Source organism: Manacus vitellinus, unplaced genomic scaffold (assembly GCF_001715985.3).
Source record: "Manacus vitellinus isolate BGI_N305 unplaced genomic scaffold, ASM171598v3 scaffold_16_pilon, whole genome shotgun sequence".
Classification (NCBI taxonomy): domain Eukaryota; kingdom Metazoa; phylum Chordata; class Aves; order Passeriformes; family Pipridae; genus Manacus; species Manacus vitellinus.
The window spans coordinates 12,453,776-12,471,545 of record NW_021939189.1 but is presented as its reverse complement, the minus strand read 5'-3'; the positions used below and the strand labels follow the sequence as shown (position 1 = coordinate 12,471,545).

The following is a 17,770-nucleotide window of genomic DNA, read 5'->3' as shown; positions in this document are numbered from 1 at the left end:
CACTTTGAGACCCCCCTTAGTCTGTCAAGCTATTTATGTGAGAAACACCTTTATTTCATAATATGGAGAGAAGGAGGTATAGCTGGGGCAGTCACTATCGGACGGCTCTGTCCTGTTAAACAAAAATGCTATATAAACAGGAAGGGTGGAAGAGGATATTGCTAGAGAAAGAGCAGCCTCTCCCTCTTGCTCTCCTGCTGTGAGGAATGCAATAGGAAATTCCTGCTCCAGGATTAACAATCGTAAGGAAAAATAGTTTAAAAAGCATGTGTGTAAAGCTCTTGTGAAAAGTAAAGATATCATTCCAGCTACTGCTCTAGCACATAAACATAGATTGTATTTCCCTGCTTCAAAACAAAACAAAAGCCAAATACGGGGATGAAAAACTAAGAGCTCGCCTTAGGAGCGACTCCAATTCTTGACAGCGATCTGAGAAATTGCAACAGGATTGATTCCAACCATCTATTTTTAGATTTTCTAACAGGGATGTAAAATGGAGACAGCTGTATCTCAATATAGGTGGAATGAAGCCAAGCAGTCCTGTGCTGACATGTTGGTCACCTTGAGCCGGTTGTGGGATGAGAGGTGAGAGTGACCCGGTCCTAGGCAGCTGTGGCAATGCTTCTCCCACTGCAGAGCTGTGCAGTGACAGTGGGTCACAGCCTCACTTTGCCTCAGGCCACCATCAGAACCTCACCTGCAAACCAGCACTGGCCAGGAAGCACAGGCTGGATGTACCCCGTGCTGGATCTGCCATCAGTCTTGGGGTGGTACTTATGGGAGTCCCACTAGTCTGTGAAGCAGTTGATGGTACTCAGAGCTGGAAGGGCACAGCTGGGGTGCAGGCAAGGTGTCTCGCTGAGATAGCGCCATGGTGCTGTGCAAATGACACCAATGTTGTTCTCAGCCATTTTATTTTACACCAACAGTGTGAAGGGCCCCCCCCCTTTGCCCCGTGACGGGTCCTAATCCTAAATTTTTCCTATATGCCCATCAAAAAGCAAACACCACTGCATTTGCTGAGTAAATACACAAATGCATGCATCTCCTTTGGTGCAAAACATACAGGTTTGGGGCAGTAATGTGGAAAAAAACCTCACAAAACCCTAAATCCTAAAATATTAAAGCAAGTATTTTGATATATTAAAAATATATATTAATACAACTTATATGTATTCATTAATACATTTAATATATATTAATACAACTGAGCGTTTCCCTCGGCTGCCCGGAGAGACCCGCAGCTCCGCTCCACAAGTGCCTCCCGGGCATGCGGGCGACCCTTCTCCGCGGGGAACGCGGGACCGCGCTGCCCCCGCCCCGCTCGGCCCCGCCCCGGAGGAGGGGAGCGCCCTGGCTGGGCCGGGCCGGGCCGGGCGAAGGGGCCGCCCAGCCTCTTAGTCGGCGGCAGCTGCTGCTGCGGGGCCGCCGCCGTGGGCAGCGCCATGCCGGGCTCTCTGAAGGAGGAGACGGCGCTGCTGCTGGAGGATTATTCCAGCACCGCGGGCGGCGCGCCGCGCTGCCCCCCAGCCCCACGGCGGCCGCGCTGCGCCGGGCGGCGGCCGAGCTGGAGCGGCAGGAGCGGCCCTTCTTCCGCTCGTGCGCCCGCTGGCGCGGGCCGGAGCCCGGGAGGCGGCCCGCTGCTTGGGGCGGGTGGCGGCGCAGCTGGAGGCCGACGGCGGCCTCAACTGGGCCGGCTGCTGGCGCTGGTGGTGTTCGCAGGGCACGCTGGCGGCCGCGCTGGCCGAGCGGGGCTGCGGGAGACGGGGCCGCGCTGCCTGGCCGCGCACCTGGCCGCCTACCTTGGCGAGGAGCGGGGCGAGTGGCTGGAGGCGCACGCGGATGGGTGAGCGGGGGACGGGGCGGCCTGGGGTGGGTGCCGGGAAACCCTCGCCCCCTCCCGGTTAGCGGGGCAGGGCGGTCCCCCGCGGCCGTGGAGCGGTGGGGTACGGCCGGGGGACGCCGGGTTCGCTGCCGGCGATGGGCGTGCGCGCACCGGCGGGACCAGCGAGCATCCCCGGGGGCTCCTGGCCGTAGCGACTCTTGGTGACTCAGCGAGGGGCCTGGGGGTGCCCTGTTCTGCGGCTCAGCCGGATCCCTCGGGATGCAGCCTCCTGGAACCGCAGGAGTGATGCTGCTGGCTGAGGCGGCGAGGTTTGCCTTCCCCCTTGGGTCCGCAGCCTGCGGATGTCGGTGAGCAGGCTAGCACAGGTCCCCTCCCAGGTGTAAGGAAAAACTACCCATGTGCCTGTTCTTAAATACACCTGTGTGTGGAGGCACTCACCCGCCAGGCCTGCGGCTCTTGTTCCTGCTTGTCCCGAAGCCGGTCAGGTCAGGTCGGGCCCGGGGAAGGTGTGGACTTTCTGCCCCTCGAGATGCACACTGAAGGTACGGTTTTTAAGGAGTCCGTGCAGCTTTGCCTGCGTTTCTGCACAAAATGTCAGCTATCCCGCAGAACTGTCCACATTTCCTATTTTCAGTCCTAGTGGAATACTTGGTGTCAGTACAAATAAGCACTAAAAATAGAAAGGAGGGGAAGCAGCCACTGGTTTCGTTGACTTTTCCAGAGACCAAAATGAACTTGGTTTTCCAGTGGTCACTGGTCCATCTGACTGCTCAGAACAGTGTGGTCGTTGGCTGCAGTGCACACTGTCACTTGGCAAAATCGCGCTGCCTGTTCGCACAAATTAAAGTGTAAAGAACAAAGTTCCGGAAGAAATTAAGAATATAACTTGTTTACATAGACATCTGCGGAGCAGAGTTCAAACACGACCATCTGGAGTTGTATTGCTGCCACTTCTGATTATCACAACGATCTGGGAGAGCAGCTGCCAGCTTTGCTCTGTCATAGGTCAGCTCTGAGCAGTGTCCACCCGGCCCTTCCAAGAGAGTGTGTAATCAGCCCCATGTCCACCAAAATGGGACCAGCTTGGGCCTACTGTCTCTCTCAAGTGGAAATTTCCATATCCTGTGTTTCAGATGCTTTCTGAAACTCAAGGGGGAACAATGCTGGCAGCTTCCGTCAGAAACTTGCCTAAAAGGGCAAAAATAATGTAATGATAGGCCGAGCATCTCAATAGGAAGTTTGCAATTGTCTGTTGAGCAAATGCTTGTAGCTACTTCTTTCAGTTGCCTTGTGCAAGGGCTCTCACAAAGCGTTTTTGTGTGTACCCAAGGCAGTGGGCTTAGACTTCTATGGTTAAATTAGAGGTTTCTACAGCTGACAAACCCTGTGCTGGGAGCGTGAACCAAACTGTGCCCAAAGGCTTGTTAAAAGAAATCCAGTTAATCGCGAGCCGAGCAACTCAATGTCCTTTCTCTTGCTGTTCTAGGATGGCTTCTGTCGCTTCTTCGGCAGGCACGGCTCCGAGGCGGCTGAGCAGAGCAGCACCATTGGCAATGCCATCATGGCAGCCGCAGCGGGGATTGGGATGGCAGGATTGGCTTTCCTCTTGGTGCGGTAGGCCGATGAACGGATCTTGCCACGGGAAAGTACTCTCAAAACTGACAAATTTACCAGATTTCACTTTATTTTCTATAGAACAGACCCTCTAAGAAGAAGTCTATATTTTTAAACTGGCTCAAAAAACTGCCTCACCAAACCCTTGGCTATAAACTGCTTCACTCGCTACCCAGTAACAGCACAAACAAACGTGTACTAAAGCACTATTTGTGCGTGTTTAAAACCTGTTGTCTCCAAACATCCTCTGGACTTTCTTTTTGAAGGTGTAACCTAAACTATAGCATGGTTCATGTACTGTAACTTCTGAGTGCTTGATGTTATGCTAGGAAAACATTATGGTGGACTTGCTACTAAACCCTCTGTTCGAGATGTCTTATTTACATGAGGGCAAGTCTTCAAACCCACCTTCCATTAATACCGTAAAGTGGGCGAACAATGACTGTGATTTAACGTGGTTTATGGCTTCAAATGCTGTGCACAGCACTTGTTACCAAAAGGCAACTCATTGGTTGATTTAGAGCAATTGGTGCCTGTGATGCAAGAGGCATTAGGGCTTAATGTAACATAAGGCTTGATTTCATTACACTACAAGAAGATAAGTATTGATACAGGACAGTAATGGCTGCAGTACTGGTTCTTACTGAAAGGAAAGGAACTTAAATATTAAACCTTAATTGGTATATTGAAATCCAGTGGAGGCTGGAATTTCTCTGGATTTCCATGACAAAATGAGAATTTCCATATATCTTAATATATTTTTGAAGTATTTATCACTGTATAATACTTGTAGCCATGACATCTTTATTTTTGTTTAAAACTTAATGCTGGTTCTTGTCACTCTAGTGTGTATCAAGCGTTGTCTTGTTTGAGTAATATTTCACTCTGTTTTCAACATGCTGTGTATTTCTTTCAATGGTTGTACAAATTGCCTTATGTTTCTGGTAGCTTTTTAATAACGTTGCTGGGTTACTCATAGCGTGTACAATTTTACTATGGTGACTTCAAAGGTGAATAAATGTTAAGTATTTTTATTTTAAAAAAATTTTCTGATTGTTTGATCTGATGGGTGATGGTGCTCAGACAGTGAGTGTTTTGGTGGTTACCTGGATGAATCAGTTTTGTATTCACCTTGCCGGTGCCTTGACCTGAAATGAGGAGCTGTGCAGCACCAGAGCAGTGTGATACCAGTCTTCAATGCAGTCCTGCAGTCCACACTAGGGCTAACACAGCCTAAGGGGAAAATCCAGTCCAAAAGGCCCACCTTCACTGCTGCAACTGGAAACAACCTGGTGGTTTTGTAGGCCAAAACTTTCCAAAGTTTACTAACATAGCTGAGTGCAGTCAGGCTCCTCTGAGAGCTGCTCCTGCTTGTAGAGAGTGACAGAGCTCGTTTCTTCTCTGCCAAGGCTTGCTGCTGCCTCTCTCTCTCACACATGCATGTTTTTTTACTGAAACTGGAATTTCTGATACATGTTATGATGACAGCTGTGCAATAGGTGGCAATTCAACCTTCTCAGATTAGTAATACTGAGCAGCTGTAATTTTTTAGGGTGTGGGACTTTTTTAAAAAGCAGTCTCATGCTCTTGTCTCCAAGTTGGTGGCTCTGATGCCTGTTAAACACTGCAAGCCTGTTGTTCAGCCTCCCTCCCTGGCTGCCTGTGGGCCCACCACCCTGCCATTTGAGAAGGTCTGGCTCTTCGTGGGAAGAGTGGGGTGGCATGCTTCCTCTTGGGAAAGCTCAGCCTGGCAGCCAGCTCAGCATCTCTGTGGCCAGCAGTGGCCACCCTGCTTCTCCTTCTGCTGGCCACTGGGCCCTGGGGCAGGCGTGCAGCGCTGGACAGAGCAGCGTTGTGCCAGCCAGCCACAGATGTGGGGACAGGACAAAAAGGGACATTCAGGGACGGTAAGTCCCGCGGAGGCAGGAAGGAGCTGGTGGTCCTCCCCCTCACACTGCCCGCTCTGAATAAATGTCTGCTTGTTCTCTGACTTCCAGTTCTCTAAAACTCCGGCCTGCCTCCTCAGCTAAAGGATTAAGAGTGTGTGGGACTGCTGTGCTCAGTTCCTCTCTCAAGTTCCCACAGGGATGATGCCTGCCTGTGGCAGTTGGATGCTCTCGGTCATTTGCCTCCAGCCATCTAGGAGGCTGCAGTGCCTGAAGTTTATCTACAGAGGAAGTGAGCTGGCTGGTGCTGAGAAGTGAAGGTAGTTTCCAAAACGTGGGATGCTTAGGGGGAATGTATGATGAAAAGCATGGGAAACAACAGGGCAAGGAATGCTTTAAACAGAGGTCAAATGTCTCTTCAGTACCAAGAAGAACAAAGATAAAATATATGTATCTTGATTTTCAGTGTAATCTGATCTGGCAGGCCCCACAAAAACAACAGCGGAGAGGATATTATGCTGGTTTTTACAGTGTGCTCTGGAAAAGTGAAAAAAACCTAGCCTGGAAATGTCCTTGAACAAAGTCACATGAGCTTTTGGTGTAAACCTGACCCATTCCAAAGTGCAATGTGGAGAGCATCTGCCACTGTTTCTTGGCCTGGGAGAAGCTGGGTGTGGGCTTTCTAAGAGCTAGGAGGAAAGCTGTAAGACTGTCAGGAGGCTGCAGTGCAGCTCAGCAGTGTAGCAGTAATGCTGCCTGTAGCTTCCTGATGCCTGGAGCCAGGTTGGTCTCTGCTGGGAGCCTGTGCCACAGGGTGCTCCACTCAGCCCTGCTGAGAGCAGAGGGCACAGCCCAGGTTGCTGTAATGTGTCTGCCAGAGCTGTGCTCCCTTTGCCACTGCCTGCTGACGGGGGGATGTGGGATTGAAGACCAGGACTTAAATCACTGAAGCCCCATTGATTTCAGGGCAGTTTAACTTACTTTTACGTGACTTGATTTTTTTTTTAAATTTTTATTTCAGTTTCAGCCTGACAGTTTGTCTCAATGAAGTCTTTTATTTCAATTCAAAACTGCTGCTCGTCCGCTTTTCTGCCTCAGAAAAGGGAAGCAAGATGCTGCTGTTCCTTCCTTTAAATGCAGAAGGAGAGTAGGTGGTGTTTCAATACAAGGCTGTGTCTAATCCTCATGACATCTTTGGGCTCTCCAGTGCTGCTGTACTTCCCGGGCATGTGGTGGGTGCAACAGGCTCATCCTATCTAAAGATTAGCACGTGGTAATTGCTGCAGGTTCTGCTGGGGCCCCAGCGTGCCCACGCCTGCAGAATCATGGGTTGCTTCAAGGCACTGGGTGCTGGCAGGGTCTTGTGTTTGAGGGAAAAGGAGAGGAGTGAAGATGCTGGCTGAGCTCTTCCATCCCCTGGCTGCTCATACCAGTTTTGAGTCTTTCCTGCTCTGCTGTGTACAGAGACCTTTGCAGGGCTGAGGGGCGGAGGAGGCGGCATTCCCAGCTTATAGGGGTGTTCACAATGGTCTCACTGGAGCTGTTGGTGTTATCTGCTTGCGCTGCACCTGCTGCCTACACAGTTCCCTTCTGAAGGGGCTTCCATTGTAACCAGGGCCAAGGCTGCAGTGCTGTTGCAGGAGCCCAGCTGCCTGCTCATTAAAGGAAAAAGCAATCTACTCATCAGGCTTCTTAAGGGTGCTGAACTAGCGAGTAGGTTTCTTTCTGACTTGGAAAAAATGAGGCGCTGTTAGAGCTTGAAAAACGTGAGTTGCAGAATGGTGTTATAAGGCAGTCGGTGAGCTGCTTTGCTGTGGTATGTAAAAAATCTGGTCTGGCATGTCTGGCTGGAGGAATTGGTGCTGGTGCTGTATCCTGCATGCAGCATGGGTCTGACCTGCAGGGTGGTACCCAAGCCTGGGTAGGATGGGAGAGCCCTGTTACAAATGACTTAGTAATTGGGCAGCCAAAAAACCCCCCAGAGAATCATTGGAAAGAAAAAAGGTCAAGTGCATGGCATTTATTCACATAATTTCACTTCTTCTGCTTATTCAGTTTAGATAATGAAAACAAACTTCTGGGTTTCACTTCCATTTCTCTGGCTGCTTTCTGTACCAGACTCGAACTGGGTTGTCTTTGCCAGGAAAAGATGCCATGTGGGGAGAGCAGGCACAGCTGGAAAATTACTTGCTTTCAGGTTTAAAAAGTGTCGGTGTGATTCCCTCTTAAATACTGCCATTATTAGGAGTGCTTTAAAATGTTACCTTCAAACTGTTAACAATTATCCTGTCACCAACTGAAGTTCTTAAATGAGAACAGGATTTAAAATATAAACATAAAATCTTGGTTTACTTGAAGTCAAACGTAGGAAGTCTAAAAATCAACTCTGTGCTGAACTAATGGGATTGTTTTGTTGAATTTTTCTGCCTGGGCTTGGTCTATTTGTTTAATTCAAATGAGAGGAGGAAGAGAGGACCTGGCTTCCCTTGTCAAGGAGTTCTCCTTTCAAACAGGTGATGTGTTTCTGCCCAGTTGGAACTGATACTTGCCCACTGGTGATCTCATAGTCTCTGGATGTTGACCCATTTTGTGTCAGAACTGATGGGTGTTACACATTTCTGTCAGTTAAGAATTAAACCCATTAAAATGGCTGCTTTAACTCAGTTGAGACCCCATTGGCCATTGGGGTGATTGAATCACTGATGGCCTGTAGTAAGAGACACCACAGGGAATTGGACAAGGCTATATGCAGAAAGCCACTGTAGGCACTGCAGAAATTTTGTGCTCTCTGGATTTAATCCCATTAATGATTCTTACCTGTGACTGCAGTTCACTTGAGGGAGTTCCTGTGTTTGACCCAACCTGCTCTTTTGTTTGTCTCTGAACAGCTCAGCACATGGTGAGTAACAGCAGGAACCCCACACCCTGCTTAGGGTGTTTGGGTACTGGCTTTTTTTGTTCTCAAATGTGGCTTATAGGGTGTGTGGGGAAGGGTGTCCAGGTTCAGTCTAACCACTGTCCCTGCTGCATTGTGCCTTGGGAGGACTGGACGTGGTAGCTGGAGCTCTGCCCTGGGCAGCCTGCTCTGCAGCCTGGCACCAAAGCCAGGTGTTCTTGCTGGCACTATTAATTTGCAATGCATAATAGTAAAAGGGCAAAAGCACCTGGCTTCATCAAAGTGCTAAGGAGAGAGCACTGTCTCTAGTGTGCAGAGCTAATGGCTGGTTGGCTTTTTCCTTGTAGGTATTATTGTCTTTAGAACAATCCCAGACTCTTGTAATTAATGTCTAAGTATTAATTGTGAAGCTCTATGATGAGCCCATTGGGAACTCCTGAAATACAGGCAGAGCCATGTGGCTCTGGGGAGGAGTTGGTGCAGGACAGGCAGCGTTAACTCCTGTCTCTCTGGGATCTGCCAGCAAAAGCTCACTTGGTGCCTGACCTCCTGGCACACAGGCTGGACCCTCCTGCTCGTCTGGCTGGACACAGCTGCTTTGTGCCACCGCCAGCCTGGGGCTTTCCCACCTCTCCTGAGGCAGAGGTTGTGCTCCCAAAGGTCCCGGCAGCCTGCCTGCTGGGAGCATGGCCGTGCTGAGATGCACCCAGTGCTGTCCTGCCCCGGCAGCATGGGTGTGCTGCCTCTTGGTGCCAAGCACAAGCCTGTGAAGGAGTGATCATATGGGTGCTATACTGGGTGGGTGGTGGTTAGATGACTTTCTAATGATTATAATGCATGAGCAAGAACAAATTCCACCAGTCGTGTAACCTTGTAAAACGGCAGTGGCGTGACCAGTGGCAGCTGAGAGCTGATGGTGCTTGACAGGTAAGGCAAACACTTGTTTCCTGATATCCAGCACATGGATGGTGGGTGCTTTGCTACAGACAATGCTTTAAATGTTGAACCTAATTATACTGGGAGTCTGAAAGTGATGGGGTTCCTTGAGCATTTCATACCCAACCGGGATGGTGGCATTTTCAAGCAGAACATGGGATGTGGTCCAACAGGTGACTGTGCTGGGTTCCTGCCCAGGCTGTGCTGGATCCTCATGCAGCCCTAAGTGAGGTGGGATGGCTGGGCTAGGACAGTGTCCCTGTGATGGGAGTGTGGAGCTGTCATGCAGCTGTCATGCAGCCACTGCCTGCTGAAGGGGAAACCTGGACCTGCTGCCAGCCAGTCAGTAAGTGGTTTACGTCCTAAAACTCCACAGACATCCCTGAGCGTTCTGGTGTGTGAGGAGTCTGTAAAACATATGCAAGGTTTTAATATTTTCCTCTTTTCTTTTTCCTTTTTTTTTCCCCCCAAACTCTTACATGCCCTGAAGGATATGTACCTGCAGTGCCTGGTTGGCAGTCCCAGTGTGAGCACCCCTCCTGCTCCTCAGCACAGGTCACTCACAACTGTGCCGTGAAGAACCCACCGTCCCTAAGCGTTCTCACTGCCAGTCCTGAAGCAGCTCTCTGTCACAGCGACTTCACCTTTCCCCTGGTCTAGAAAAAGGAAAAAAAATTAATTACTCATAAACTCTTTTGGAAAGGGCACAAAATAGCACAAACCTAGCCTGAGTATGTTTTTAAAGAAAAATCCTCTGGGGCCTTGTGTATTGTCCTTGGTGATGTTCAGAGAACACCTGCCACTCTGAAACCCTTCCAGATTTCCTGGTCACTTTTTCCAAGCGAAGGCCTGCTCCTTGGGAAGAAAAGGTGATGTGTGGGAGTGAGCAGGGCAAAAGATCATGTGAAACAGAAATCCCGGTGCTGTTTGTTCTGCCATCTGCTCCATACTCCATCCAGGCTGTGGGTGGTTTCCCAGAGTGCTCCTACTCCCCTTGCTGCTGCATGGCTGGCAAAGGGCTTTGAACTGCCCAAGCTGGCACCACAGAGCTGGTGGGAGCTGCATCCCCTTTCTCCTGGGGGAGTTGCCCTTTGGCAGGCAGAATTTGGGTGCTGTGGCCTGGCCAGCAGCCGTGGGCAGTACTGATGGCCACACTGAAGCTGCTGCCAAGAGCCCGTTCCAGCAGCAATCCAGAAAAGCCCGGACATCAATGCCTGTGGCGTGAACTGAGTGAGTGCCAGGGGTATGGGGGTTGGCACATCTCTGCCATTCCTGCAAGGAGCTCTTGGGCAGGACAGCCTGGAACTGCTCATGGTTCCATCATTGCAGCAACGCACCATCAGGGCAGCTCATGCCCACCACCACATGCTGCCACCAGCAGCAGGGCAGGCTGAGCCATGCACAGCTCTGTGCCACACACCACCCTGCCAGCTGTGGGACCTGGCACATGTACCAGTGTGGGAGGATGGAGGTTTGTCCCCTCTTCAAGGACAGCTGGTGAAAGAATGGTGAAATCATCTTGCCTCTTACTCCTAGAGCCCCTTTCTGCTCTGCCCCTTCCCCCAACCCCCCTTTTCTTGCTCTCCCCAGTCCCCAGCCTGGCTGTGCCCAGTGCTGGGGGCTGTGTTCTCCCTGCTTCACATCCCCCTCTGCCCACCCTCCCCGCTCTGTGCTCCCTTTGGAATGTGACCTTGCTCTCTAGAATATTTACAGACAAAATATTGCTGCAAGCCTGGGGAAGGGTTTTCTGTTGTTTTTTTTTGTTGTTTCTTTTTTTTTTTTAAGTGACTGAATTCCACAAAACCCAAATTATTCCAAGGGGCGTGGGGTCCTGGTGGGAACACTTTGCTGTGTTTGGGAACAGGCTGCCTGCAGCCGTCTGCCCTGGCCAACACAGGGGTGCTAGAGGCTCTTGGTTTCCCCAGCCATAGGGAACGATCTGTCTCCGGTTTTCTTGGAAAAACCCACCCCCTGCTCAGGGAAGGCTGCCAGGATGGGACACCAGCATTAACAGGGCCGTGGCACACACATAACCAGGACCTGGGCTCCTTCCCAAGGTGTGTGTGAGCCAGCATGGAGTGCTGGCTGTGGGTTAGTGCAGAATCAGGGGTGCTTTGTGTGGCTCCCTGCCCTGTGCCCCTGGAGCCACTTCTCCACTTCCCCTCGCCTGGGAGCTCCTGGATCTCCTGCTGTGCTTGCAACACAGGCTGGGTTTGCTGAGGACCTCAGACAGAGCTGTCACATCCGATCGGAAGCGGTGGTGGGCTGATTTCTCCTTTTTTGCTTTTACTGGCAGGGCCAGCAGCTGCCCTTTTCCCACTGCTGACAGTTCTTCTGCCTAGCTGAACTTCTGAAAGCCTCATGGTGGTGGTTTCCCACTGAGCAGAGCCCTCATGCCTTTGACCTTGCACGGCTGCCGTCCCCTTCGTGTGGCTGCTGAAGGCCATAAAGCTGTGCATTGTGCACAGTAATGTGAGTTGTTAGGTTCCAGCAGCGTTGGATGTTTTGGATGGGTCTGACGTGGTGTCCCTGGCTGGTGCTGGTTTCCTTACGTAAGGGAACATAAGCCTTCACGTGCCTGCAGCCTAGGAGTTGTCCTGAGCAAGGCTGTATGCTCAGCTTTTATTTGGGAGTAAGCACGGCCATTGTCAACAGAGCTAAACTTGATCACAGACAGTGCCTGTTTTGCTGTGGGAAGAGTGCTTATGCCAAATCCCTTGGTCTGGCTCAGCGTGCACCATGGCTTGATCTCTCTGCAGAGTGATCTGGGGCTGCTGAAGGTCTGGCAGAAGCACACTCTCCTCCCTGCTGCTGCTGGGAAATTGCTCAGCAAGTGTGGCTACAGGGGTTGACCATGAAGCATACACTTGCAAAGCCATTCCCTGCCTGCTGTGGGGTTGGTGCCAGTTCTCTGGAATTACTCCAGCTTTCCCAGCTTGTGGAGGTGATGGTTTCATCCAGGCCCTTGCAGAAGGATTGGGCATAGGATGCCAACTAAGCAGTAAGAGGATGCTGAGGGAATGGAGGTGGCACCAGTTTCAGGACATTATCAACCAAGTCTGTTCAGCTGGTGGTGGTTTGGAAGCCCAGCTTGCAGCACACTTGTCTAGCTCGTGGAGTGGTGGTAACTGCTTTGCTCTGTGTGCTGGTTTACTGAGCTACAGAGCACTCTGGGCAAGTCATAAATAGCATACTGCTTGTAAACAAGGGCAAAAATCAATGGGTTTTGTTCAATGAAATTCTGAAGTTTCCCTTGTTGAGAGGGCGTGGGGAAGGCTGGGACAGGAAGACAAGTGGAAAAAGGTTTATTATTTTAGTCAAACCCTTGACTTGACTACAGCCAGCATGTTCAGTAGTGGGGTAGAAACTCACCAGGTGAGAGACAAAAGTACCTGTTGAAATCAATTAATGACTCGACTGGCCTGAAGAACCAAGGGTTACCAGCCCCCTGCCATGCAGGAGTGCAGAGCAGCCCCAGCAGGTTTTGCCCAAGGGAGGGGTCTGGTGGGACTGGCAATGAGCATCAGGCCAGGGGTGTCACTGTTCCCTCAGGGTAAGCCTGGGGCTTTAATGAGTGCTCACGCCCCCTTTAAATAGGCAATTTGGCATCCTGAGTTAACATCTTCTCCACCTGAGTGTCCCAAATGGTTAACAATCCCAACAGCAATGGATGGGTGGTGAGGAGATTGATTGCCTCCTGCAAGGTACATAAAGTCTCGCCCTTCTACAGAAACCCAACACTTGTTCAACCAGGTAAATAACTGGTTTAAAATCCCCTCTCATGGCAGCTGACCCTACACGTGTTTATCCAAGTGACTGGAGCAGTGCCAGTCTCTCTGGTAAGTGACCTTTCCCAAATTTTTCTTTTCAAGTTGACATTTAAGAAGGGGGGGGGAAGTCACAGCAACAAATGGTGTTTTAACAGTGATAAAGCCTTACCCGTCAACAAAGCCAGGAAAGCTGTGCTGGAGCCTGCACTGGTGGCTCTGCCATCCTCACCGGAGTCCACATGGACAGTGCTGGCTCACATTTCCTGACCTGCTTGGTTCTGCATGAACCAGCATCTGCAGTGTCCGTGGGCTGCTCCTGCTGCCTGGGCTGGGCAGGGCTGGGCTGGGTGGTTCCGCAGCTCCCAGGAAAAGCTCCTGGGTGCAATTAAGTCTAAGGCAGCTGCTGGCAGCTGGAAGCACTCACGATGTTAATTCGTTACTGCGATTCAAATGAGGAAGAGTCTTAAAACTCTGGGAAGAATCTGGGTTTGGCAGGCAGCGGAGGGCTTGGCTTATTGTGAAAATGCCTTGGATAATTTTGGTATACGTTTTACTGTCTGTTCAAGGGAAGTAAAGTTTATGCCTAGTTTTCATGTTTCTTGGTTCTCAGCTTCAGCACTGCCATGAATTGCCCCTTGCTTCTGACTGGTCTCACAGGGAGGTATTTATGCAATGAAATGTCTTTGCTTTGCAAGAGGTTTACCTCTTAGCTCGAATGCCCGGTACGTGAGCTGTTCTTCCAGGATGGAAGTGCCAAGGGGATCATAGAATGCTGCTTGGCACATTTGGATTCCTCAAATCCTGCTCTCCCCACATCCTGGCTGATGCCATATCTGCAGTGTGCCACCTTCCAGGCACTCCATCTCTACTGGGCTCTGCAGGATCTCTTGGGTGTCCCTGCCTTCTCCATCTGCAAAGCATCCCACAGCCCCTGCAGCCCTTTCCCAGGCTTTTGGCTTTGGTGGGCAGGACTGAGAGCAGCAACTGGTATTGGAATCTCCCTGTGATCCCCCCTCTGGGTCCTCTTCATGGAGTGCTGCTAGAAATGGTTTCCACATGGACCACCCCAGGAACATCCAGCCTGGGGACGTGCCTGCACAGTCCTGCCTTGAGAAACCGCAACAAGGACTTCCCAGTGTTTGTGTTTCCTGTAGCAGGAGGGGCTGGAGATCCCCAGGAGGCAGTGGCATCAGGGATCCCCCAGACCTGGGTGCTTCCCTGGTATTTCTTACAGATGGCCTGATGGGAGTGGCTGCAAAAAGGCAGGAGGGAGCAAGGGGATCGGGGCTGGGGCAGCACTTTGGGTGGACAGGGACATGCTGCTGGCTCAGGGTGACACACTGGGCAGCCCTGTACTGGAGCCCTGTGGGCTGGTGTCAAGCTCTGCTTTCAGCAAACCACTGTTTTGTGACAAATTTCAGTTGAGAAACACCTAAGGGTCTCTGTCAGGACAGGCCTGATCAATGTGCCTGGCTTCGAGGCCATGCTAGCTCTTGCATTTAATCTATTTGTGCAAGAGGGAAAAACAATAACAGAGAATCTCAAATAAGTCCAACAGCAAAGATGCTTTTAGTGAGCCGATAGCCAAGCCTTGCCTTTGTCCTTTGCCATGTCCCTGCACAGTTCTGCAGGCAGGGCACCACAGCCCTGAGGCTGCCAGTAGTGGGGCAACTCACAGATTGCCCTGTTAGGAGGGTCCATCTACCACAGCTCTCCCCACTCCATGCTGTCCCCGGGAGGGTGCTAGCCCTGAACATTAGCATGAGGTAGATGAGTTTCTTTGCTGGGCTGTCACTGAGTGAAGCTCATGTGAGGCTCTGTGGCTGCTTAGGAGTGATGGCAAGTTTGGGACCTCATGTACTAAGTTACCTTTAACCTGCCATGGCAAGAATGCCTCATTTCTCTTCTGCTCACAGCCAGCCCCAGTGCTGGCTCGCTGCAGGGTCAGTACGTGAGCCCTGGAGCAGGACAGCCTGTCTTCGGAGCCTTCCTTCCCCTGTGATAACGTCAGCGCTGGAAGCAGGCAGCTATTTTGGTCCCAGGAATGCCAGCGGATGATTTCACTTTTGTTTTGTACCCGATAACCTTTCCCATCACAATGAGAGACGACGTCCATGCTCCTGTGCTTCCGTGTGCAAGGGGAAAGCCATTCAAGCGCCTCTGCAGGGGAAAAGAAAGAGCCAGGTTAAAAATAGCTCCTGATTGTCCGTGGAGTCTGGGCAAGGGAAGGGCAAAAGCCTCTCCATGTTCCTGGTCCCATAGGCTGGGACTGGCTTTGCTGGCTGAGCCGGGGCACAAGGACAGCGACCGTGGGAATATTTGGTGTGCTGGCTTTTCCCATTGGCTTTATGAGGATGGGAAAGTCTGGGAGAGACTTTCTTCTCCATGCAGAGTCATCCCAGTGTGGGGCTACAGGAGAGCTACTGCAACCCCCTTTGCCCCTCACCTGCCTGTCTCTGCTGCTCATACCCTTCTCTGAGTCTTTTCCCTGCTGGGTTTTGTGGCTGGCTGGTTGGTCAGGAGCTTGGTGAGACAAACCCACCCCAGGCCCCAGGCAAGATAAGTCTAGTCAAACCCAAATTGCTAAAGCTCAGCTCCAATTTTTATTTCCTGTGGGGAAGGAGCTGGCTAAAGTAACGGGGTTTTTTTAGGATTTCAGCCTGTGACTTCCCACGAACTGCTGACCCATCATGTGACAGGGCCATGGTGGGGCTGCTGCTGCAAGATGCAGTATTGGCAGCTTATCACCCCGGTGCTCGTGTAGGGAATGGCCCCCAGTGCCCAGGCTCCAGTCCTCTGGGAATGGGCGACCCCCAATGTGCTGTAAGAGGGAGGGCAGTGAGCTTGTGTACCACTGGACCCTGTCTCATAGAGAGATGCTTCCCTGCTCCCCTGGAGCAGCTGCTCACTGATGCCTGCCCTGGCCTTCAGAGTACAGTACAGGCTGTTTTGCAGGCTATCAGCCCATGGGGTGCCTACCTGGGCTCCTATTTGATCGGTCCCTTTGCTCAGTGGGACATATCTGCTCAATACCATGATTTACAGGGTGGCTCCAAACTGCTATTGCCCTTCCTGAGCTGGAGCCTGTTTACAAAACAGTGGCTGAGGGCTGCTATTTATCCTTACATACACATTGCATTCAGATTTGCTAAACAGGCAAAGCCAAAATGAAAGTCATCTGAGTTTTCTTTAATTAGAATAAAATCCTGATGAATCATGAGGTTCTGTACCTCAAGGATGCACCAGGAATTTGGCGGCAGACAGCAAGGTACAGCAGTCTGTGGAGCCTGCTCACTGCCTTGACATCTGCTGGAAAGACTTGTTTTTCCCTCCCGAGTCACATGCTAACTTGTGATCTGATCATGAGATACAAAGGATAACCTTCCAATATTTACTCTTCTCATCTGCAATTTTAAAGGGCAGAGGAAAAAAGCAAAAAGCAGCATAAGGGAGAAAAAAAACAAGCCCTCTTGCCTGTTTTGGTCAGCACTGCTCTAGGTGCTGTGCTTGCTGCTGGGACACGGCAGGAGACTGGCTCCAGTGGGATGGGCTCTGTGTGTGCCCATTGCAGCCGTGACAGAGAGTGTCAGCATCTGCTGCTGGTGTGTTCAGCCAGGTGGGAGTCCTCCCCTCCAGTGCCACCTGTGTGCTGGCAGAGGTGGGCAGGGGCTGCCTGTCCCAGGGTGACCTGCACTGGCACAGGCAGGAGAAGCTTGTCCTCCCCCATGGCTGCCCAGCAGTGGCCCTGTGCCATCCTTCAGCATTCAACTTGCACGTTTGATTATAAATGTTGAAGTAACATTTTTTATAACAATATCCCAATGTAATCAGCCAGGCAGGTGGAGTTATTTGTACGTGCTCTAGTCCAAAGGTTTATAGTAAGCCCAGCTGCAAGATTAAACTGGAATCACCCTTGAGTAAAATCCCCCATATAATCTTTGGGGAATTTTTGCTAGTGCAGCTTTGGTGTGTTTACTTCTGTGAGCTGATGCCTATCAAGCAGCAGAAAACCCCAGAAACCCATGAACATGCTGCCATGGGGGATGTTGGGACATGAGTATTCAGGGTGCTGAAGGCTTTGGCATGAGAGGAGCTCTCACTGCAGGGAGAGCAGGACAAAGCAGTGGGGCAGGGCTGTTTGCCTGCTGAGCCAGAGAGGTGTGTGCCATTGACTACCAAATATGAATGGGGAGGTCGCTGCCACGGGTTGCATACGTGCAGCAAACCTGAATTGCATGTACAGTGGGATTGCCCCAGGAAAGGCAGGCTGAGATCAGCAGTCTGTGTCTGCCTTCCCCAAACTATGGAAGGGGAGATGCTCTGGGCAAAGCCAAAGGGGATGTGCTTGTGTGTGACACATGGTGTGTCAGCCTGACACAGGGTGAGAAACCCCACCATAGCTGCCCTGGAAATCAGTAACTGTGAGGGGGAACACGAAGGGGTGGATGTCACTGGGGGGAGGCAGCCAGTACAGACCGAGTTACAAAAGTGCTGCCTGTGAGGGCAGCGCCCAGCAACATTCTGGCCACAGCTACTGCATTGTGAGAGGGCTGAGTCTGAGGTGTCAGATGGGGAGGGAGGTGGGGCAGAGGGGTACAGTGGGAAGATACCCCACCTAACAGGGAGGGTGCCTGCTGGATGCCTTTGATGTGGTGAAGGGCTGTTTGTGCCGGACAAGTAGATTACAGCATTCTGGAGAGGATGGCTGAATGGTGGACTGGCACTGAGAGGTGGATGAAATCCAGCCTGCAAGCCTCAGCTGGCCCCTGTGCCTTTGCCAGGACCACAGCATTCATGAGAGAGGCTTTGGATAGGTGGGACC

General features: G+C 51.3%; 1 protein-coding gene across 1 annotated transcript; it reads left to right on the top strand.

The window, feature by feature from the left end:
* The first annotated feature begins 1,445 nt into the window (after positions 1–1,445).
* LOC115307295 (anti-apoptotic protein NR13-like) lies at positions 1,446–4,505 on the top strand. Its single transcript, XM_029958710.1, is given in 5 exon segments — positions 1,446–1,491; positions 1,494–1,601; positions 1,604–1,758; positions 1,761–1,849; positions 3,332–4,505. Coding segments are annotated over 5 exon segments (531 nt in total). The 3' UTR covers positions 3,465–4,505.
* The last annotated feature ends 13,265 nt before the right edge of the window (positions 4,506–17,770 follow it).